The following is a 23,142-nucleotide window of genomic DNA, read 5'->3' as shown; positions in this document are numbered from 1 at the left end:
AATGTAAACTCACTACACCGGTATGTTTTAGCGCTTTCATGGCGAGTTTACTGACAGATATAAGTAAGAACTTTACACTACTTCATATTAGAAATGGCAACAGAAGAGGATGAATGTCCAATAACAAGAACTTGGAGAAAAATAAGTTTATCGACTACATTGTTGGCAGGAACTACAATGGCGGATTCGCGCAAATTTTCAGGACTTATGCAGATCCCAAATACAGATCAGCAGGTACCAGAAGGTAAGAAAAGTTGCTTTTACATAATATTGCGAAAAAAAACGGCAGATAATATGTCTACTATACCTCATGCACACACAAAGTACAATCCATCAAGCGGTGCGGCTTCATAGCTTACCAAGTCGTACTAAAACATTTTGATAGATTTTTGAGCACCGTGTGTAATGTTTTATATTTTCAATGGAACATATACAATGTTGGTGTTTTTTACTTGAGTCATAGTGCAATTTACACGTATCTCCTATGTGTGACTGCCATTTACTGGTCACACTTATCATTTCACCACGTACCAAATAAAATAACTTCGAGGTCTGTAAGCACAACCAAAATTATTCCGTACACTAGGCGCACCAGGTAATAAGGCGGACTGTCGAATTTTGAGAAGAATTTTAAATACGGTAATCTGAGTTTTTTTTTAAATCATCAATTGACAGCACTCGTTTAATCTGCAACCAAACAGCCCTTAATGCATTGAATCATTGATGATGAGTGTTTTCCCACCAATTGGAAGGTAATATCATGTTTTAATGCCTGCTCACGTTTGCTTACCAGGCGGGGGCCATTCTGCCCCAAAAGTGCTTACAAATGAGAAGTAATGTGATGACATAAAGTCAAAATCATGGCGAATATTATTGATCATATTGATCACATCATTGACAGCGTTATCATGCTGCACCACCTATCATTCTGCTGATTTTCAGGGCGGTCCTGGACTCCTATCAGTTAAATAACATTCAAACATTCTTATCTCATAAATGTTAAAAAAGTGAATCACTGTATTGTACGACTAAATTATTTTTTCTCACCTTTTAACTATATGCAATGGATTACGTCTTGGCCCCCGTTCGAATGGGTACCTTTACCATTTGAATTGATACGGTACCAATTCCCAGTTTTTTTGGAATTGATACCGGCACTCAACGGAGTTAAGAAATGTTCATTTGTTTAACAATAACTAATATTTTTTATTTAACATTTAAAGGCCTACTGAAACCCACTACTACCGACCACGCAGTCTGATAGTTTATATATCAATGATGAAATATTAACCTTGCAACACATGCCAATACGGCCGGTTTAGTTGACTAAATTGCAATTTTAAATTTCCCGCGGAGTTTCTTGTTGAAAACGTCGCGGAATGATATCCCGTGCGCGTGACGTCTACGGACTGTCAGGAAATATTAGCTCAGCACCAATTACGGCTGAAAGTCGTCTCTTATCATCTCATAATTACACAGTAATTTAGACATCTGTGTTAATGAATATTTTTCAATTTGTTCAATTAATAATGGAGACTATAAAGAACAATGCTGTTGGTGGAAAGCGGTGTATTGCAGCTGTCTTTAGCACCGAGACACAACCGGTGTTTCTTTGTTTTTAACACAGAGCGGTCAAGCGATCATGTTTCTCTACGTCAACCAGCACGTTTTTGGATGGGAAAATTGTGATATATATATCTTACCGGAGACATCATTGGATTATTCGTCCTCCTTCAGTAGCTGTTTAAAAGGCAGCTGTGAGCTTGGCTCCTCGGCTGCTCTCTGAGTGAGACACTGCGTGTTCACCGCAGCCATCCGACCTCGAGGTATGTCTTTACAATCTCACTAAAACACTATAAAACAATAAGCAGATAAGGGATCTTCCAGAATTATAGCAGTAAATGTGTCTAATAACATCTGCCGCCCGGAGCCGTCGCTTTTTATTTTATTTTATTATTTATTTATTTTTCTAGTCCTTCGCTATCAATATCATCATCCACAAATCTTTCATCCTCGCTCAAATTAATGGGGAAATTGTCGTTTTCTTGGTCCGAATAGCTCTTGCTGCTGGAGGCTCCCATTAAAAAAAATGTGAGGACATGAGGAGCCCTCACCCTGGTGACGTCATCCTCTGCGACTTCCTGTAAAGGCGAGGCTTTTATCAGCACCAAAAGTTGCAAACTTTATTGTCGATGTTCTCTACTAAATCCTTTCAGCAAAAATATGGCAATATCGCGAAATGATCAAGTATGACTCATAGAATGGACCTGCTATCCCCGTTTAAATAAGAAAATCTCATTTCAGTAGGCCTTTAAGTATGAGCTGATTATGATAACTCTGCTATCCAGTTATTATTTCTTATTTTCTTACACTTCTGAGTCTCATTTGCAGGTATTATAGAGTAGACTTTTTAGGCAGACTTCAGATGGCAGTAGTGTATAGACAAGGGTGTGTAGCTTACCCAGGAAGTAGTCTTTGCCATGACATTGAATCTATCTTTTGACCTTCCCAAAAAGTGATTATAGTGTAAGTATTGTACTAATTTTACACCAGTTGTTTAATTTTAATGTGCATCATAGTTGTAGTTTTCATTTCAAATTTGGAGGTGTTGAAATTGCTATGTAATGTAAACCCTTGTTAATCAGTAGCATGACTAAGGAAACGCTTATGTAAATTAGCATTGAGCTAGCACATTTTAAAAATGTAAAATGAATACACCAAAATGTCAATATATTACCTTTGGAAAGACTGCATTTTTGAACGACTCTAGGTAGATAATTCAAAGAAAAGTAAGAATGTGGCTATCCCTTATTCTAACATAATCCTGAGGTTCAGCATTATGAAATGTATTCATCCGTTGCACTTTGACCAAACAGAGGATTTTTGGGGTTATTATACTTGGTGGATGGCCCCAACCAGGCTAATCCTTCATCATGATGAGCGGTGAGCTAATTAAAATATGCAGAGGTGAAAACATAACAAATTGAAGCACTTAATGAGTAAAAACCCACCGACACACTCTTTATGACTTACAGTTTCACACTCCTTGATCGCGCTTGTTCACTTTTATGCCCTTAGTCTGCAGCAGACTGGCCCTGGCACAGTGGATGATGTTTTATAGTAGCTCAGAGGTTTGCTGGCTTCCGTTGCGCACACACACACACACACACACACACACACACAAATAAACAGGCACAGAGAGAAACCTAGTGGTCCTCTCTGCACCTTAGTAACAGCGGATTGTCTAACTAGGCCTTCCTCTCAGATCCCCCCCTATTGGTTAACTAGCGCTCTGTTGCTAGGGAACAGCTTATGCCTTGCTCCGACAGCGGCCAATCAGTGGGTGCGTGTCGCCAACGGTGGAGGTGGTGGGACGGGGCGGGGGAGGTTGAGGTGGGGTGTGTGTTTGCAGCTGCAGAGAACCAAGTGGGATTTGTGTAAGGCAGGTTCACAGCATACACAGTTAATATCACAAGGAGATGAATAGTCACAGAATGCTGCAACACACTCAATGCTCTCACACTCATCCTGCTCCTGCATTGACTTAATTAAGGCAGCTTTATTTGGAAGTGCATTTTTTGTCATGAACTATTTGCTTAACCGGATAAGCAACGCATACAGTCTTGCTTATGATTAACACCTTAAATGCGTTCTATCGACACGTTGTGCTATTTTGAACAAAAGTGCAATTATCTCACTGTGCTCTCACTTGGTAGTAGAGTATGTATGAGTGGAGCATTGGCGAGTTTGTAAGTTTCCATATGTTGAACAGGAAAAGGTCGAGAGAAGGAGTCCCCAAACTACGGGACCAAAAAATTAAATCTATCCTGTCCTGCAGTTTAGGCAAATCATATTGTTGATGCCCATATCTGCTGTACAGATTTACTTTACAAAAGAAAAGTATGGGGTACTTCTCTTGTTGCCTTATTTGTATTTGACAATTCTATCATTCAACAGAGGGATATATACTGTATACATATGTATACCGTTTTTCCTTGAATTGCCGACGGGGCGCTAATTAATTTAAAACCTCTTCTCACTCCTGCGCTTACCAAAGGCATGCGGTAAAAGTAAGCATGCGCTAATTATTTTAAAACCTCTTCTCACCCCGGCACTTACCAAAGGTATGCTGTAAAAATTTGAGTGTGATGTAAGCTTGGACCCTAAATTCTACTGAATAGCTCTTAATCTTCTTCCCTTTATGCGATTTGAAATTACTGGTATTGAAATCAGCCTCCTCCATTTTGAAAATGATGACAGGGGAAGTGTCACTCGTGACGTCACGAGTTTGACCAGGCGGTAATACTAAGCATGCGCTAATTATTTTGGGAAGCATGTTCGACCCGGCAGTAATTCAAGGCAGACGCATACTATATGATTGATTCATATATATATATATATATATATATATATATATATATAAATATATCCATCTTCTTCCGCTTATCTGAGGTCGGGTCACGGGGGCAGCAGCCTAAGCAGGGAAGCCCGGACTTCCCTCTCCCCAGCCACTTCGCTCAGCTCCTCCCGGGGGATCCCGAGTCGTTCCCAGGCCAGCCGGGAGAGATAGTCTTCCCAACATATCCTGGGTCTTCCACGTGGCCTCCTACCGGTCTGACGTGCCCAAAACACTTCCCTAGGGAGGCGTTCGGGTGGCATCCTGACCCGATGCCCGAACCACCTCATCTGGCTCCTCTCAATATGGAGGAGCAGCAGCTTTACTTTGAGTCCCTCCCGGATGGCAGAGCTTCTCACCCTATCTCTAAGGGAGAGCGCCGCCATCCGGTGTACTGGAGAGGAGGCTACGCCGGATAGTCGAACTTCGGATTCAGGAGGAACAGTGTGGTTTTCGTCCTGGTCGTGGAACTGTGGACCAGCTCTATACTCTCGGCAGGGTCCTCGAGGGTGCATGGGAGTTTGCCCAACCAGTCTACATGTGCTTTGTGGACTTGGAGAAGGCATTCGACCGTGTACCCCGGGAAGTCCTGTGGGGAGTGCTCAGAGAGTATGGGGTATCGGACTGTCTGATTGTGGCGGTCCGTTCCCTGTACGATCAGTGCCAGAGCTTGGTCCGCATTGCCGGCAGTAAGTCAGACGCGTTTCCAGTGAGGGTTGGACTCCGCCAAGGCTGTCCTTTGTCACCGATTCTTCATTCTTTTATGGACAAAACTTCTAGGCGCAGTCAAGGCGTTGAGGGTGTCTGGTTTGGTGGCTGCAGGATTAGGTCTCTGCTATTTGCAGATGATGTGGTCTTGATGGCTTCATCTGGCCAAGATCTTCAGCTCTCACTGGATCGATTCACAGCCAAGTGTGAAGCGACGGGAATGAGAATCAGCACCTCCTAGTCCGAGTCCATGGTTCTCGCCCGGAAAAGGGTGGAGTACCCTCTCCGGGTTGGGGAGGAGATCTTGCCCCAAGTGGAGGAGTTCAAGTACCTAGGAGTCTTGTTCACGAGTGAGGGAAGAGTGGATCGTGAGATCGACAGGCGGATCGACAGGCGGATCGGTGCGGCGTCTTCAGTAATGCGGATGCTGTAACGATCCGTTGTGGTGAAGAAGGAGCTGAGCCGGTAGGCAAAGCTCTCAATTTACTGGTCGATCTACGTTCCCATCCTCACCTATGGTCATGAGCTTTGGGTCATGACCAAAAGGATAAGATCACGGGTACAAGCGGCTGAAATGAGTTTCCTCCGCCGGGTGGCGGGACTCTCCCTTAGAGATAGGGTGAGAAGCTCTGCCATCCGAGAGGAGCTCAAAATTATATATATATATATATATATATATATATATATATATTTGTCTGTCTATCTGTGTTGGCCCTGTGATGAGGTGGCGACTTGTCCAGGGTGTACCCCGCCTTCCGCCCGATTGTAGCTGAGATAGGCGCCAGCGCCCCCCGCGACCCCGAAAGGGAATAAGCGGTAGAAAATGGATGGATGGATGGATATATATATATATATATATCTTTGATGAGGTGGCGATTGTAGCTGAGATAGCGACCCCAAAAGGGAATAAGCGGTAGGAAATGGATGGATGGAGATATATACATATAAATATATATATATATATATACAGTATATATACATATATATATATCTATATATATATGTATATATATATATATATGTATATATGTATATATATATATATATATATATATATATATATATATATATATATATACATATATACATATATACATATATGTATATATATACATATATATATATATATATATATGTATATATATATATATATATATATGTATATATATATATATATATATATATATATATATATATATATATATATATATACATACAGTCATGGTCAAAAGTTTACAAAAGTAAATAACATAATGTCATGGCTTTCTTGAGTTTCCAATAATTTCCACAACTCTTATTTTTTGTGATAGAGTGATTGGAGCACATACTACATACTACATTCATGAAGTTTGGTTCTTTTATGAATTTATTATGGGTCTACCGAAAATGTGACCACATCTGCTGGGTCAAAAGTATACATACAGTAATCCTTAATATTTGGTTACATGTCCCTTGGCAAGTTTCACTGCAATAAGGCGCTTTTGGTAGCCATCCACAAGCTTCTGGTTGAATTTTTGACCACTCCTCTTGACAAAATTGGTGCAGTTCAGCTAAATTTGTTGGTTTTCCGACATAGATTGGTTTCTTCAGCATTGTCCACGCGTTCAAGTCAGAACTTTGGGAAGGCCATTCTCAAACCTTAATTCTAGCCTGATTTACCCATTCCTTTACCACTTTTGTTGTGTGGTTGGGGTCATTGTCCTGTTGGAACACCCAACTGCGCCCAAGAACCAACCTCCGGGTTGATGATTTTAGGTTGTCCTGAAGAATTTGGAAGTTATCCTCCTTTTTCATTGTCCCAATTACTCTCTGTAAAGCACCAGTTCCATTGGCAGCAAAACCGGCCCAGAGCATAATATTACCACCACCATGCTTGACGGAAGGCATGGTGTTCCTGGGGTTAAAGGCCTCACCTTTTCTCCTCCAAACATATTGCTGAGTATTGTGGCCAAACAGCTCAAAATTTGTTTAATCTGACCACAGAAATTTCCTCCAGAAGGTCTTATCTTTGTCCATGTGATTTCAGATGAAAGAAACATTTTGTTGTTTGGCCACAACGCCCAGCAATATTTTTTGATAAATAAATTCATAAATTCATGAAAGAACCAAACTTCATTAATGTTTTTTGTGACAAACAAATATGTGCTCCAAAAACTCTATCACAACAAAATAAGAGTTGTAGAAATTATTGCAAACTCAAGACAGCCATGACATTATGTTCTTTACAAGTGTATGTAAACTTTTGACCAATACTATCCATCCATCCATCCATTTTCTACCGCTTATTCCCTTGTGGGGTCACGGGGGGTGCTGGCGCCTATCTCAGCTACAATCGGGCGGAAGGCAGGGTACACCCCGGACAAGTCGCCACCTCATCGCAGAGCCAATACTATATACACATATATTTATATGTACTGTTTATATATACATATATACAGTATCCTTACAGGATCTGCCATCATTTCGTGGTAGAGGAGTTTGTGTGTCCCAATAATCCTAGGAGCGATGTTATCCGGGGTCATCCATGCCCCTTGGTAGGAGACAAACAGGCAAACAGGACCTCAGTGAGGGATCGGACAAAGAGCACCTCAAAGACCTTTATGGAAAACAAAAAATAAGGACTCAGACTTTACCTGCCCGGACGCAGGTCACCGGGCCCCCTCTCAAGCCAGGCTTGTAGGTGGAGCTCGATGGCGAGTGCCTGTCCCCATGACATAGTCCAAAGAGGTAACTTGGGTCCCCCTTCCAGTGGGCTCACCATCCATGAGAGGGTCCATAGAGGTCGGGTGCATAGTGAGCCTGGCGGCAGCCGAAAGCAGGGCCTTTGGCGGTCCGATCCTCGGCTACAAAAGCTAGCTCTTGGGACGTGGAGCATCACCAACGCTGGTAGTGAAGGAGCTTGAGCTGGTGCGCAAGGTGGAGTAGTTCCGACTCAATGTAGTCGGACTCACTTCGACGCACAGCAAGGGCTCTGGAACCACTTCTCTTGAAAGGGGCTGGATTCTCTTCCACTCTGGCATTACAGGCAGTGAGAGGCGACGGGCATGGGTGGCAATTCTTTTTTCCTCCCACAACTGATCTGAGCACATCTACTACACTGTTCATTGTGCTAAAGCAGGGGTGGGCATTACGTTGATCGCGATCGACTGGTCGATCTCGGAGGGTGTGTCAGTCGATCTCAAGCCAGGCATTAAAAAATAGACATAAAAATGAGCAATCATCAATCATACCAAGACTTCACTTTCGTCAGTTGTTTGACATTCTCGGCACCCGAGGATCTTGTGAGATGACGCTGGCTGCTGCGAGCTCATATTTAAGAAAAAAATCACTAACAGGGCGGACGCAGAGAAACACATTTTATTTCTAGAGACTCCGTACCTACTGTCAAAACTCTAAAGACCGACAGCACAGTTCCTGTCTTCACCATAAAAGACCTGTTTCATCCTGCCTGTGCTAACAAAATAAGAGTCTCAGAAAGCTAGCGTGCACAAGCTAGCAAGGTACGGAGTTTGATGCCAATGTATTTCTCCCCCGCCCTCAGCGACCGCTTTCTCACTTGCTTGCCCACCCGCACACTCACTGACGTCACTCACCTGCTGCCAGACATTAAAGGGCCACACACATATGCTACTCTCATAACAAAGTGTTTAAAAACCAGTATGCAAGTTGGACAAATGAGATGCCAAATCCAACCACTTTCATGTGGTATTGGACAGAAAGGAGGACTTTTTTTTCTTCTCCATTTGAAAATGCGGACGTTATCAGCACCACTGTCTAATTCCAATCAATGCAAGTCATCAGAATCAAATACACCAACTTATATTCTTGTCTTCATGAAAGAAAGGAATCTATGTGTGTTAAACATGCTTGTATTATCATTAAACACCATTAACTTGTTAACAAAAATGTCTCTTTCATAAATAAATAAATATAAATTATAAATAGGAATGAGGTAGATCTCCTCGACTTGGTCAATTGAAAAGTAGCTCGCCTGCCGAAAAAGTGTGAGCGCCCCTGTGCTAAAGCCTTAGCTGCAGAGCTGCCAAGTCTGAGAGTCACGCAGTTTAACCCTTTCTCACGCCACACTTGACATTTCTCACACTTATATTTCCCCTTCCATTCACTACTCTATAGTTTCTTTTTTATAATAATAAAATAGTTTCCTCGCAGCCTACCGTAGTTTGAGTAATTCTGATTGACTGACCGAAAGAAGCAATCACAGACCAATGCATAAATGGCTGTGCCTAAATCCAATCAGCAATCCAAAGTCAGGTGGGTCTTTGCGTCTTTATTTTTCACACACTCACTTTCTCGCTGAATTTAGAATCTTTCCTATCCCTCTTCGTAACTTTCTTTCTCAAAAACGACAAGCGACAAATCAAGCAATTTTTTGGGGGGATGTTTGGAGACTCCTCAACGTACAAGCAGTGCTGCTGTGAACCTTTCCCCACAGGCGTATCCTGTCAATCAATCAATCAATCAATCAATGTTTATTTATATAGCCCCAAATCACAAATGTCTCAAAGGACTGCACAAATCATTACGACTACAACATCCTCGGAATGTTTGCTCTTAGATAGCTTCTACAGAAATCACATTTCATTGTACTTTTAAGTGCAATGACTATAAAGGCCATTCAATTTTCGTAAGAGCAGAGAGGACACCCACACCCACCCTGTGCAAAGCTGCCGCTGTTCCTGCTTTTGTTGAGATGTAAATGTTTCGTCACTGTCATGCTTCAAATAAAAATACACCCATCGTTCACGAGAATGAGCCAGTCATTAGATTTGGTTTGTTTGTGACTATCACAACCGTTCAGTCTTTCGATCATATTTATTACGCTAACCTTTAACAATGTATAACAAATAACTGAAAAAAACTAAACGAATAATAAACAGAAGAAAATGTGCAGTTCTAATCAAAATTTTCATTTTTTTTAACTTAAACATCTCCTTTTCTTTAAGTTAATGGATCTCAATGCCTTGAATTTGATAGTTCTACTATTTACTAATAATACAGGAACCACCTGTTTTGTATGTGTCTATTTAAAAAATAAACAAATTACGTTGTTCTCACATGATATACAATACATTTATTTTATTTTCACTATGCAATGATTACATCTGCATCGAATCGCATCAAATTGCAACGAATCATAATGTGTTAGTTAGTGAATCGTATCGTAACCCATGTATCGAGATTCATATCGTATTGCCATATAAGGTAGATATGCACCACTCTAATATTTGTATACATACATATATATATAAAAAAAACTGTATACACATATATGCATACACACACACATATATATATATATATATATATATATATATATATATATATTTACACACACACATAAACACACATTTATATATATATATATATATATATATATATATATATATATAGATATATATATATATATTAGGGCTGGGCAACGATTAAAAAATTTAATCGAAGTTAATCGCACTATTTCTCCGATTAATCGCGATTAACTGCATTGTATACGCAAAGCCCAATAATGAATTCAAAAGTAGTGTGTAGTGCACCTTTATTGGAATATTCTCACACATGAACAAAAGCGCCAAAACATTTGTTGTGCAAACACAATTTAAATCAGTCCTTGTTAAACAGTAGCAGTTAAATAGCATATTTTATGAAAATCTACTCAAAAAATGTAAATACAAACATTCAGGCTTATTACCACTGCCAGGGTATTTAAGTTATCCTATTTGTAATGCAAAATAAATATAATCTACATACAAATCTCTGAGCCACAATCATAACATCTGAACAGGCAATTTCTGAGGTAACAGCAGAAACTTTTTTTTTTATCAGGGATCTTATGTTTAAAAAAACCTATATTATAGGTAGTGGGCTGTTTTAGGGAATTTTTGATCAAATTATCCGTAGTAGCAATTTTAATAATGTTGTGTTTATTCTGCGTAGTGCACTTAAAATAATTATGACCATATCTAGGAATTGATATGATGGGAATTTTCCGATTTTTGCTTTGATAAAATGAACGCATATACATGGTACTATATTGTGATGTTATGAGCCAGGGAATAAAATATCTACCCTACCCAGCATGCAACAGTAGTGACGAGCATGCGCGGTAGCCCGGTATAGGTTGTGTGTAGCCATGACGGCATCTTGTTTGTTGTGATATGCACGCTCTGAAAGTAAACGTTAAGAACTCAGCCAACACGCCTCGACTGCATTATTCATAAATAGACAGACAACACATATACTCCGCTGCTTCACAGGCCGCTGGATGTAGCCGGCAAAGTATTCCCATGCTAGCTAGCCGGTCTAGCAAGCACGCGTCATTCAGTCCAAAACGGCCCGATCTATCCACATCCAGAATTGTCTGGCGGTCGTAAGTGATCCCGGAGTGACCACGCTGTAAGCCATCCATGAAATTTGCAGAATTGTCCGGTATTTTTGCCAAATGTTCCATCTTTACCAAGAGCCCCTCGACGCCGAAGCCCGTCCGGGCATCGCCATCTTGTTAAGAAAAGGCGTTAACAAAATAAAAGCATGTAAACAACATACGCAAATGCGCATTAAAATGATTGTCGGCGTTAATAGATTGATGAGTTAACTCGTAATTAACGCATTAACTTAGCTATAGATAGATATATATAATATATAGATATATATATATATCTATCTATATCTAAGTTAATATATATATATATATATATATATATATATATATATATATATATATATATATATATATATATATATATATATATTTAGGGCTCCACGGTGGCAGAGGGGTTAGTGCGTCTGCCTCACAATACGAAGTTCCTGCAGTCCTGGGTTGAAATCCAGGCTCGGGATCTTTCTGTGTGGAGTTTGCATGTTCTCCCCGTGAATGCGTGGGTTCCCTCCGGGTACTCCGGCTTCCTCCCACTTCCAAAGACATGCACCTGGGGATAGGTTGATTGGCAACACTAAATCGACCCTAGTGTGTGAATGTGAGTGTGAATGTTGTCTGTCTATCTGTGTTGGCCCTGCGATGAGGTGGCGACTTGTCCGGGGTGTACCCCGCCTTCCGCCCGATTGTAGCTGAGATAGGCGCCAGCGCCCACCGCGATCCCCAAAGAGAATAAGCGGTAGAAAATGGATGGATGGATGGATATATATATATATAGTGATTCAATCTAAGTTAAAATTGATGTGGTATAGGCCCATGTGCTATTTTTTGTGCTGGGCAGTGTCATTGTCTTACTGAGTAAAAAAAGATCAGTCTATGAGAGGATTTGATCCACACTGTGGCCTAATGATCATATGTCACAGATCTGGGATAAGCCGATTACAGGGTTCATCATCACAAGACTCATTATCTCATTCATTTGCAGCGATGTTTCATTAATGTAACTTAATAACAGAAGATTTTGAGTCCTGTTTTTTTCTCACTCCCGTTGAAAATAACAGTACATGTAGAGAACAATGGGGTTGTTATCACACTGTTTTCCTCTAGTGTGAGTTGTTCATCATCAGAATATATTTTAATAGTCATTTCTTTATATTACATTTAAACATAAAGGTGTTCATCAATGCAATGTTCATCATTTTCCAACTTGTTGCATGAAAGAGGTGATAAACATCCTGAATCAACTTCATCACGGTGATGATAGTCACAATGGTATTTTACTGGGAAAATAATTTTTAAAGAAGGCAGATAAAGTTTAATTGCATTGAAAAGGTGACAAATACGTATGTTAATGCATCCTGCATAGTGTATGAATGTACTGTATATTAGATAGATAGTACTTTATTTATTCCGTCAGGAGAGTTCCTTCAGGAAAATTACAATTTTCAGCACAATCCCATTCAAGATCAGACAAACATTAAAGGGAGACAGAACAGGATCGGTGACGGGTCTGCCGGCTTCCAGCGCCCCTCACAAAAAAAGATGAGATACAGGTAAACAAGGGGGGGAGAAAAAAATAGAAGATTAAAATAAAATAAAAAAATCGGTCTTAGCCTGGGCCCTGGAGAGGGGGTGCAGACTGAGGCCAAGGGAAAAAAACAACAACTCATAGCCATAGTACACATCCCTCTTACATGTGTGTAAGAGGGAAACATCAAACATCAAAGAACACATAGGACATTAAAGACATTAAAGACATGTGCATATGGGACGGCGTGGCGCAGTGGGAGAGTGGCCGTGCGCAACCCGAGGGTCCCTGGTTCAAATCCCACCTAGCACCAACCTCGTCACGTCCGTTGTGTCCTGAGCAAGACGCTTCACCCTTGCTCCTGATGGGTGCTGGTTGGCGCCTTGCATGGCAGCTCCCTCCATCAGTGTGTGAATGTGTGTGTGAATGGGTAAATGTGGAAGTAGTGTCAAAGCGCTTTGAGTACCTTGAAGGTAGAAAAGCGCTATACAAGTACAACCCATTTATTTATTTATATGTGTAGATGTAACAAACAACCTATAAGACTATGTGACGACTAACCCCCCAACTCATTTGTTTTAAAATTTAATTCACGGTTATTGTGACTAAAATTATTGTGATTGTCATTATTAACACGGCATCGTCACATGTGCCTAAAAAGTACTTATATACACACTTAGATCTTTTATCCAATTTACCCAATTTATTTTAAATAAATGAATAAATAGATATAATTACTTAATTAAGAAATAAATACATAAATAAACAACACTCACACACACAATATAGTTTCCTGGGCAAAAAACATGATTAATTGTTGTATTATTATTTGAGTTTTTAAATATATTAATGTTCTTCTGTCTTAATTCGTAAATGTTTTAAACGCTGCCGTTGTGTCCTTGGGCAAGACACTTCACCCTTTGCCCCCGGTGCCGCTCACACTGGTAAATGAATGATGAATGAATGATAGGTGGTGGTCGGAGGGGCCGTAGGCGCAAACTGCCAGCCTCACTTCCGTTCGTCTACCCAAGGGCAGCTGTGGCTACAAATGTAGCTTACCACCACCAGGTGTGAATGAATGATGGGTTTTCACTTCTCTGTGCGCGCTTTGAGTATCTAATAATAGAAAAGCGCTATATAAAATCGAATCCATTATTATTATTTTATTCTTATTATTAAACTGTTTAATATTGAAGGCAAAGCGGGGTAGTTAGTATTTCGGAAAGACGTTAATGTGTCTTGTATTCATGTTAGCATTTAAGTTACTTAGCGAGTAGCGGCCTGGTTGCTCCTCCAGGGAATGAGCAGTATCACTATGAGTATGTCAAAGTAAGGTAATCTATCACAGTTTTGTGATAATTATAATTATACTAATATTTTATTGGGGTTTATCATTAATCGTTACATTCCTTAGCATGAATTGATTAAAGTGGACCCCGACTTAAACAAGTTGAAAAACTTATTCGGGTGTTACCATTTAGTGGTCAGTTGTACGGAATATGTACTGTACTGTGCAATCTACTAATAAAAGTATCAATCAATCAAAAAGCTACTAACAATCCAAAAGACAGCTTTCTCTTCACACTTTTCAAAGGGGAAACAATTTTTTTTGTTGTAAAGCCATTCCGTAAAAGCTTGGGAGACAAATACCGACGACATGAATCTTTACAATTTCACATTGAAAATACAAAAAGTCCTCTCGCCTTCAGTTCAGCTGTATTACTCTACAAAAGACGATGTAAGTGAGCTGTAACCTGATTTATCAGACTCTATAATGCATATGTTCCTTCTTGACTGCACTTCAATATAAAATATATGCAGAATATATTTATATTATTCATATATTATATATATAATATATGTCATATATTATTAATCATTATTATTATTTATTGTGAGTGAACCGTGGTGCTGAATTTCCCCCAGGGATCAATAAAGTACTTTCTATTCTATTCTATTCTATTCTATTCTATTTTTATTCTAATTCCCTAAATCATCATACGGCAATGTGATTGACAGTGCTCTTTGGAGGCGAGATGCACAAAACGTGACAAACAACCTGTGTGACTAAAGATTTACTTCTTAAACAATACTTGTATTAATTCGGTTCTTTAAAGCCCAATCCACTACTTAAAAATGGAAAACGTGCAACTATTTCTAGAATATTTGTATTTTTATTTTATGGATTTTTGTGACATCCAAAAACAGACTAGTAATCCAGCTTCCTCCCACCTCTAAAGACATGCACCTGGGGATAGTATTGGCAACACTAAAAATGGTCCCTAGTGTGTGAATGTGAGTATGAATGTTGTCTGTCTATCTGTGTTGGCCCTGTGATGAAGGTCGCAACTTGTCCAGGGTGTACCGTACCTTCCACCCGAATGCAGCTGAGATAGGTTCCAGCCCCCCCTCAACCCGATTCATACCAAACCATGCTGTTTTCTCATTCCCTTGTCTCAGTCACAGTAAGTCTTTGTTATTTATGTCACAGTTGTTTAGTTTTGTTTTTGTCTATAGTCATGCCATTGTGCTAGTTTTGTTTTCGGTAGCCAAGTGTGTGTATTTTCTTGTGAGCGCCCTTTGTTTGCCTTTTTTGTAGTTTATTAGTGTAAAAAATAAAAATGAACTCACATTCACGTCTCGCTCCTGCCAATTTCCCTTTGCAACGGAGAAACAATCCAAGTCATAGTCCAAGTCCTGACAAGTACAGTACATATTCCGTACAATTGACCACTAAATGGTAACACCCGAAAAAGTTGTTCAACTTCTTTAAGTCGGGGTCCACCAATTCATGGTAATTGGGTACCCCAATCCGATATTAAGATCAATATTAGCCCACTTCGACTTATGTCGAAAATGTGCAATATAAACTCTAATACAAGCAGATACAAGTTGTAGGCTAATAGGAGGGCACACATGAAGTCATGGCAAGAACACACACGCACACAACACACACACATATATATATATACTGTATATATAAATACTTATATATATAAACACACACACACACACATATATATATATATATATATATATATATATACAGCATATCATTTATTTCAGTTGACCTGTGTGCATCAAACGTTGATTCAATTTCCTTTATTTAACCAGGCAAAGACTCATTGAAATTAAAATCTCTTTTTCAAGAGCGACCTGACAAAGTGGGCGGCACAATCAAAGTTAAATGATAAATAAATGGGTTGTACTTGTATAGCGCTTTTCTACCTTCAAGGTACTCAAAGCGCTTTGACACTACTTCCACATTTACCCATTCACACACACATTCACACACTGATGGAGGGAGCTGCCATGCAAGGCGCCAACCAGTACCCATCAGGAGCAAGGGTGAAGTGTCTTGCTCAGGACACAACGGACGTGACGAGGTTGGTTCTAGGTGGGATTTGAACCAGTGACCCTCGGGTTGCGCACGGCCACTCTCCCACTGCGCCACGCCGTCCCTATCAAGTTACAATAATAATTACAACAAGACAATACAACAGAACAACATCAGTCATACCACAATACGTCCATTTTTTTTTTAAACGATTAAGTAATAATTTAATTTAAACGGAAGTACATCTTTTAAAATGGACTCAAACTCCCCCAAAGTGATCGATTCTGGTAGCCTCAGATCTTTGTGGATGTCAGGAAGCTGCATAACTGAATGCTTTTTTTATTCCAAGTTCTGTGTTGATGACATCGTCATGGAACCACACAAACCAAAGCTTGTGGAAGCAAACAGTGAAAGGTTCAATTGACACATCTAGACAAATTCTTCTTTAGCCATGTTCATTTATCCGTCTTCTGTGCATTGTCAATAATTATTTTTCATGCATCTGACATGGTATTTCTGAGAGTTTCACATGAACAAACTAGGCCCAGTGTCAATAACATGCAGATGTGAATGTACTTTTTTCCTCTTGTACCCACCAAGGTAGCAATGACCCAGTTGAACAGTAGTAAAATTTCAGTCATTGAGACATTTACAAATGGAAGTTTAGATCAATGGGATTTTTCCAGTAGCTAAAGTGTTACCAAGCGTCTGAAGACGTGCGTAGTTTGATTGATTAGCATGCAGATTTGCCCTAGGACCGCAGCTTTGATCATTCTATTTTTAGCAGTGTGCAGACATTGCATTTGTGATTGCACCTGTGTGTCATTATTTACACATAACCTTTTTCCCTCTGTCTCCCGCACAGGCCTACAGCGCCATCCTGGTCGCCATGGTGATTCTGCTCAACATCGGAGTGGCTATTTTGTTTATCCACTTTTTTATTTAACAACAGCTTTGCTTTTTGGAAAGACTCTGGCTACGACTATAAATGTTATCACAAGGGACCTGCTGCCCCTTTGTGTTCGTCGGGGACTGCAGCCGCCTGGAGGGGAGATCGAGGGCTACAATGCATTTTTGTCCCCTGGCCCCGCAAAAAAAATCGGGCTTCAGTTGGCTAATGTGCAAGTGTGTTCACATGTGCGGTACATACAGTAGCACGATGACATGGATGTAAGAAGGTGACTGGACTGCATTAGAAACTGGACTAAAGTGAGCCAATTCCTAGGCCATTGTGGCAAGTAATGCCTGCTTCCACTGTCTGGACACAAAACTTTTTTTCATCTTCAAATCATAGTTTTCAACAGATTTCTAACTCATTGCTTTATTTCTCTCACGTATAAGTTGATGGCGATATTATTTATTTTGTAAACCTTACATGATGCTAGCTTTTTGGTTCTTCCTTTTGCTGAGCTGTTCTTCTTTTTCTGATGATGATGTGTTGCGTTCGTCCGTGTCAGGAGAGACAAAAGATGCAGGAGAGCTAACCTTGGCATACACCAACACATATGCACACACTATTTGCTTGTTTCCCCATCCCACCCTTCATTCCGCACCACTCGTGTGTGAGTAAAGTGCATGACGATGTGCCTCCGCAAAGCAGGGAGCACAGAGACAAGCATCTCATGACAAGCGCTCACTACTCATCCACACCCAGCCTACCACCGTCCTCTCTCCCCGTCTCTCCCTCCTACTCTTTCCCACCTCCACACACACACACCGGTCGGTGAGCTGTGCTTCCTCTGAGTTGGTGGTAATTTAGGACAAATCATCCTTGGCAAAGCCCAACTCCTGCTGCCTGCTGTGCAACTTGGCAGAGGCTTTTAGAGACATCATTTTCAAGTGTATGTAGGATTGTGGACTTGGGATACAAAAAAACATTTTTTTTTTCCAACTGAATTGAGCTTAACGACAACTTTTGTTAGGGTTCACCCCCCAAAAAAAACTGCCTTGGTTTTGTTGTAGAGACAACCATGATAACTGGTTCATTTATAAATTGATAGTTGATTAAATTTCCAACATCTTGACGCATTTGAGACAAAAATGGAGGGCTCTTCTTGACTGTAACCAGCAGAGGTTCTGTCAATTCATCTTCAACTGGTTTGTCGTCAGTTCTAGTTATACCCAACCACTTAGTGCAGGGATATTAAACTAAATTCTTTTTGGACCACAATTACCGTATTTTTCGGACTATAAATCGCAGTTTTTTTCATAGTTTGGCCAGGGTTGCGACTTATACTCAGGAGTGACTTATGTGTGAAATTATTAACACATTACCATAAAATATCAAATAATATTATTTAGCTCATTCACGTAAGAGACTAAAAACGCATAAGATTTCATGGGATTTAGCAATTAGGAGTGACAGATTGTTTGGTAAACGTATAGCATGTTCTTAATGTTTTAGTTGTTTGAATGACTTGCCATAATATGTTACGTTAACATACCAGGCACCTTCTCAGTTGGTTATTTATGCGTCATATAACGTACACTTATTCAGCCTGTTGTTCACTATTCTTTATTTATTTTAAATTTCTTTTCAGATGTCTATTCTTGGAGTTGGATTTTATCAAAAAAATTTCCCCCAAAAATGCGACTTATACTCCAGTGCGACTTATATATGTTTTTTCCCTTCTTTACTAGGCATTTTCGACAGGTGCGACTCATACTCTGGAGCGACATATACTCCGAAAAATACGGTACAGAAATCGATCACAATTAGTCTTATTTTGTATATTACGTACATTAATCATCCTCTCCAGTAGACGTTTAATTTTGGTCTATTTATTTTGTTACAGTTACAGGAGCGCTCTGTTGTTTTTAGAAATCTTCTACAAAAATGTGAGTCTTTGTGACTTTGTTTGAACTAAACTCGCCAGCCACCAGTTGAATATTTGAGATCGGTAGGTCGTAACTTCAAACCCCGGCCGAGTCATACCAAAGACTATAAAAAATGGGACCCATTACCTCCCTTGCTTGGCACTCAACATCAAGGGTTGGAATTGGGGGTTAAATCACCAAAATGATTCCCGAGCAAGGCCACCGCGGCTGCTCACTGCTCCCCTCACCTCCCAGGGGGTGAAACAAGGGGATGGGTCAAATGCAGAGGGTTATTTCACCAGACCTAGTGTGTGTGTGAGACTATCAGTGGTACTTTATCTTTAATAGCCCGAGTGATGGGAAAAAAAGGTCCTAAAAACTGAACTTTAAGGAACACCACTAGTATAATTAAAGAAGTTGGACAATAGACTACTGACAGCATCTGAAGTAAACAAGCTACAGCAACACCACAAAAGGGGTCATATTATGTTTTGTTTGTTTTTTTTCTACATTCAAAACATCTCTTAGGGGTCTACATAACATGTAATGGTGTTTTTTTGGTCCACATTTGGTATAGATTATGTTTTACAGACCATCCTATAGCAGCTTTTTGACGGTCTATTCAGAATACACCGTTTTATGGGTGGTCTTATTTATTTATTTACATATATATATATATATATTATTCATTTCAGCCATACCTCCATGGTTTGGATTTAAAAAATGGGAGTTATGAGGATCCCAAATATACAAAAACAGGTAAGAAAAGGTTCTTTTGTAAAATATTAGAATCAGCTTATTCGACCAAGAACGTTCAACACACAAGACATTTGACTTGGTGGACTGTGCTGACCCATTTCCTTACATAAATCACTCTACCAATAAAAATTGTCACTGCCAAAAAGGAGAGGACTTAAAGGTTTGACTTGAGGAAGACCTCAGTTATGTAAATCACACGTTTGGACCCCAGTGATCTATGTTTGCTAGCAAAGTTAAAATGTCAATGCAAGGATCTACCAGTGTCTTTATAGTGGCCAAAGTTCCTCTATACAACAGGAGCACTGGAATGTTTTTAGGAATTTGCTACACAAATGTTTGTCTCTCAAGTTTTGAGCTGAACTCGGCTGTATGTGTCATTCCCGGGCCACCAGTAGAGTAGCCCTGCGTTAGTGTGTTGTGTGTGGGGGGTCATCAGGTTTGCCTCTTCACCTAATTGGTCCCAAAATGCTGATTAATTTCCGATAAATAATGTATCTTTGTCTTCTGTCCATGCCAATGACGTATAGTGACAGGCCGGACTTTTAAATGCTCTTCCACTGAATGGCATGAGGTAATTAACCTGTACATCACGGCATGTAGACTTTGGTTTTTGGTGACTTTTTTGTTCGGTTGTGTGCCGTGGGATTTTTTCTAATGTCAAATATGTGCCTTGGCTCTCAGTTGAGGTTAGGAAACACTGAGTTAGAGGAAGTTGAACACAATTGCACACCTTCTCTGGGCAGCGTTAATCTGCTCAGTATGACACTTTCATTGAAACAGGTGTTCAGAATGGTAATTCTGTTAAAAATATCTCGTTTTTTTCTCAATGAATAAATTGACTCAAATGGTAGCACTTTAGTATGGGGAACATATTCTCCATGAATTGGTTTCTTATTAACATGCAAATTAGGAACATATTGTCTCGTAATTAGTCATTATTAAGTACTTAGTAATGCCTTATTCTGCATGGCCCTAACCCTAACCAAATAAATCTTTGTTACTTACAAAATGTTCCCCTAGTGTCCAAATAACTCTTAATTAAGTCTTTGTTACTTAGAATATGTTCCCCATACTTAAGTGTTACCACTCAAATTAATGGTTTAAGTCCAATGCATGCAAGCTAACTCCAGAGTCCGAGTTTGTTAGTGGCAGTGTCTCACAGAAAGTCTGTTAAGTACATAACAAAATGCAAAGAGGTGATCGAAACGCACTTTACATGCTATGCTTTTTAGGCGTTGAAGTCCGAGCAGGGCTCGATAACAATACAAGCAGACTGTATTGCACTACAATACTGTGCACATGTCTTAGATTACAATTAGATTGATACTATATTGACCATATAGCATAAATGAATGGAGGTTAACAAACAGATAACCATTAAGACTGCGGGTTAGACATTCTTGTATATTTACCTTCTATCAATATCCTCATCAAAAAAGGTCCAAACACAGCCTCTACAAAGTTTACTCAAAATGACTGCCAGTCGTCGCCCAATAATTTTGGACTCTATACTGTAGTGTGGTCAATGGTGCGCGTCTGTTTTGTCGTACAAAACATTGGCTAGGTTAAAAGTCTTCTTCCTCTGTAGCCTCAATGACTGACACCGGTTGTCACTCTGCGTAGCTTCTATGATTGCATATACTGGATTTGTCATTGTGTGTCTCAAAAAGCCCATCTGGCAGACCAACCTCTGTATCTGTTTGCATGCTTCTCCATGAAAGTTCATTGAGGTGTGTGTGTGTGTTTGTGTGTGTGTGTGTGTGTGTGTGTGCGCATGTGTTCTTGTATTTCTACCCTTCTTGAGACATCAACAAGGAAAAGTAACTTCCATATGAGGACCGGTGAACAAGTTAGGACATAAATCTTGATCCCAATACGAAAAACTATTGCATCTAATAGAGAATGTCTCATTGGGTGGTGAAAGCTATCAAAATTAGGGTGGTCCCAAAAAGGAGGGATTTTTTAAAACTGACTGTGTGTCGGTTCTAAAAGTCCTCCCCCTCTGGTCAACATATGACATAATAAGTGTGTGTAAAAATTCGAAGTGCTCTCCTTCTGGCCAACACATGTAATAACAAGTGTGTGTAAGAAATTGAAATGCGCTCTCCTTCGGCCAAAATTAATTGAAAAAATTAAATAAATCTTTATATAGAGACATACTGTAATAACTTGAAGTAAATAATTATGATTAAAAACCAATTACAAACCAAAAATTCAAACAAAAATCAATAACGAAAAGCAGTCTTTTTCTCAAAATGTGTCAACTTTTTTCTTACTAAATTGGGAACAATTTCTGAAATTCTTTCTGTTTCTTTAATATTGTAATATTTTCTCATGATATCATTACTTTTTTATATAAAAGTATTACTTTTTAATATAAAATGGTGACATTTGTCATAAAATTCTGACTTATCACAATATTGCCAATTTTGTTGTTCTTGTAAAATAGTGAAATTCTTTTGAGTAACATTATAACTTTTGTCACAATTTTGCCAAGTAAAATTCCGATTATTGTTATAATATTACCAACGTTTTTAAGTTTTCTTATGAAATTGTAACTTTTGTCAAGCAAAATTACAACTATTTTTATAAAATTGCCCAAATATTAAGCTTTTCTAGTAAAATTGCGGCTGTTATTGAGTACAATTCCAACTTTTATCATAATATTTCACAAATGACTTGCATTGAGTTTAATTACGACTTTTATTATTATATCAGAGGTAGGCATTTTCTGGAGGTCTCAAAAAGGTAACAAATACAATAACGTGTGTGTGTGTGTGTGTGTGTGTGTGTGTGTGTGTGTGTGTGTGTGTGTGTGTGTGTGCAGCAACTTAAGGAAACAACAGTGAGCTGCTGTTGTATTTCTGTGTGACAGCATTTTTCCAAACTTAGTTGTGGTCTCAATTCTGTCAAATCCTCCATCTTTCATTTGTTGAAACCCAGGAGGCAAAACAACATCATTTCATTCAGTTGGGTCCTAGACTGAAAAAGGTGCAAGAGGTTGCTCTTTGTCGTCAGTCTGGTGACGATGCACCCTTTACACTGCAGCATGCTACAGCATGCCAAGCTCTCTTTATAGTTTGAGCCCTTCCTTCTAACCTTCCCCCTTTTTTTCTTTTTTTCTTGAAATTACTCTATTTTGGTTTTGTTTCATGTGGAGAAATTAATTAAAGTGTTTAAAGTAAAATGACTATTTGCAACTTCTT

General features: G+C 39.4%; 1 protein-coding gene across 1 annotated transcript in view; it reads left to right on the top strand.

Moving 5' to 3' along the window:
• The window catches only part of jph3b (junctophilin 3b), a 156,431-nt gene extending 133,289 nt beyond the window's left edge, over positions 1-23,142 (top strand). Inside the window, exon 6 of the mRNA XM_061917475.1 lies at positions 17,226-23,142. Within this exon, the coding sequence (XP_061773459.1) occupies positions 17,226-17,306 (81 nt within the window). The 3' untranslated portion in view covers positions 17,307-23,142. The remainder of the gene's footprint in view (positions 1-17,225) is intronic.

Source organism: Nerophis ophidion, linkage group LG12 (genome assembly GCF_033978795.1).
Source record: "Nerophis ophidion isolate RoL-2023_Sa linkage group LG12, RoL_Noph_v1.0, whole genome shotgun sequence".
NCBI lineage: Eukaryota > Metazoa > Chordata > Actinopteri > Syngnathiformes > Syngnathidae > Nerophis > Nerophis ophidion.
The sequence above is the reverse complement of the archived record's forward strand: the minus strand, read 5'-3'. Positions and strand labels throughout refer to the sequence as shown.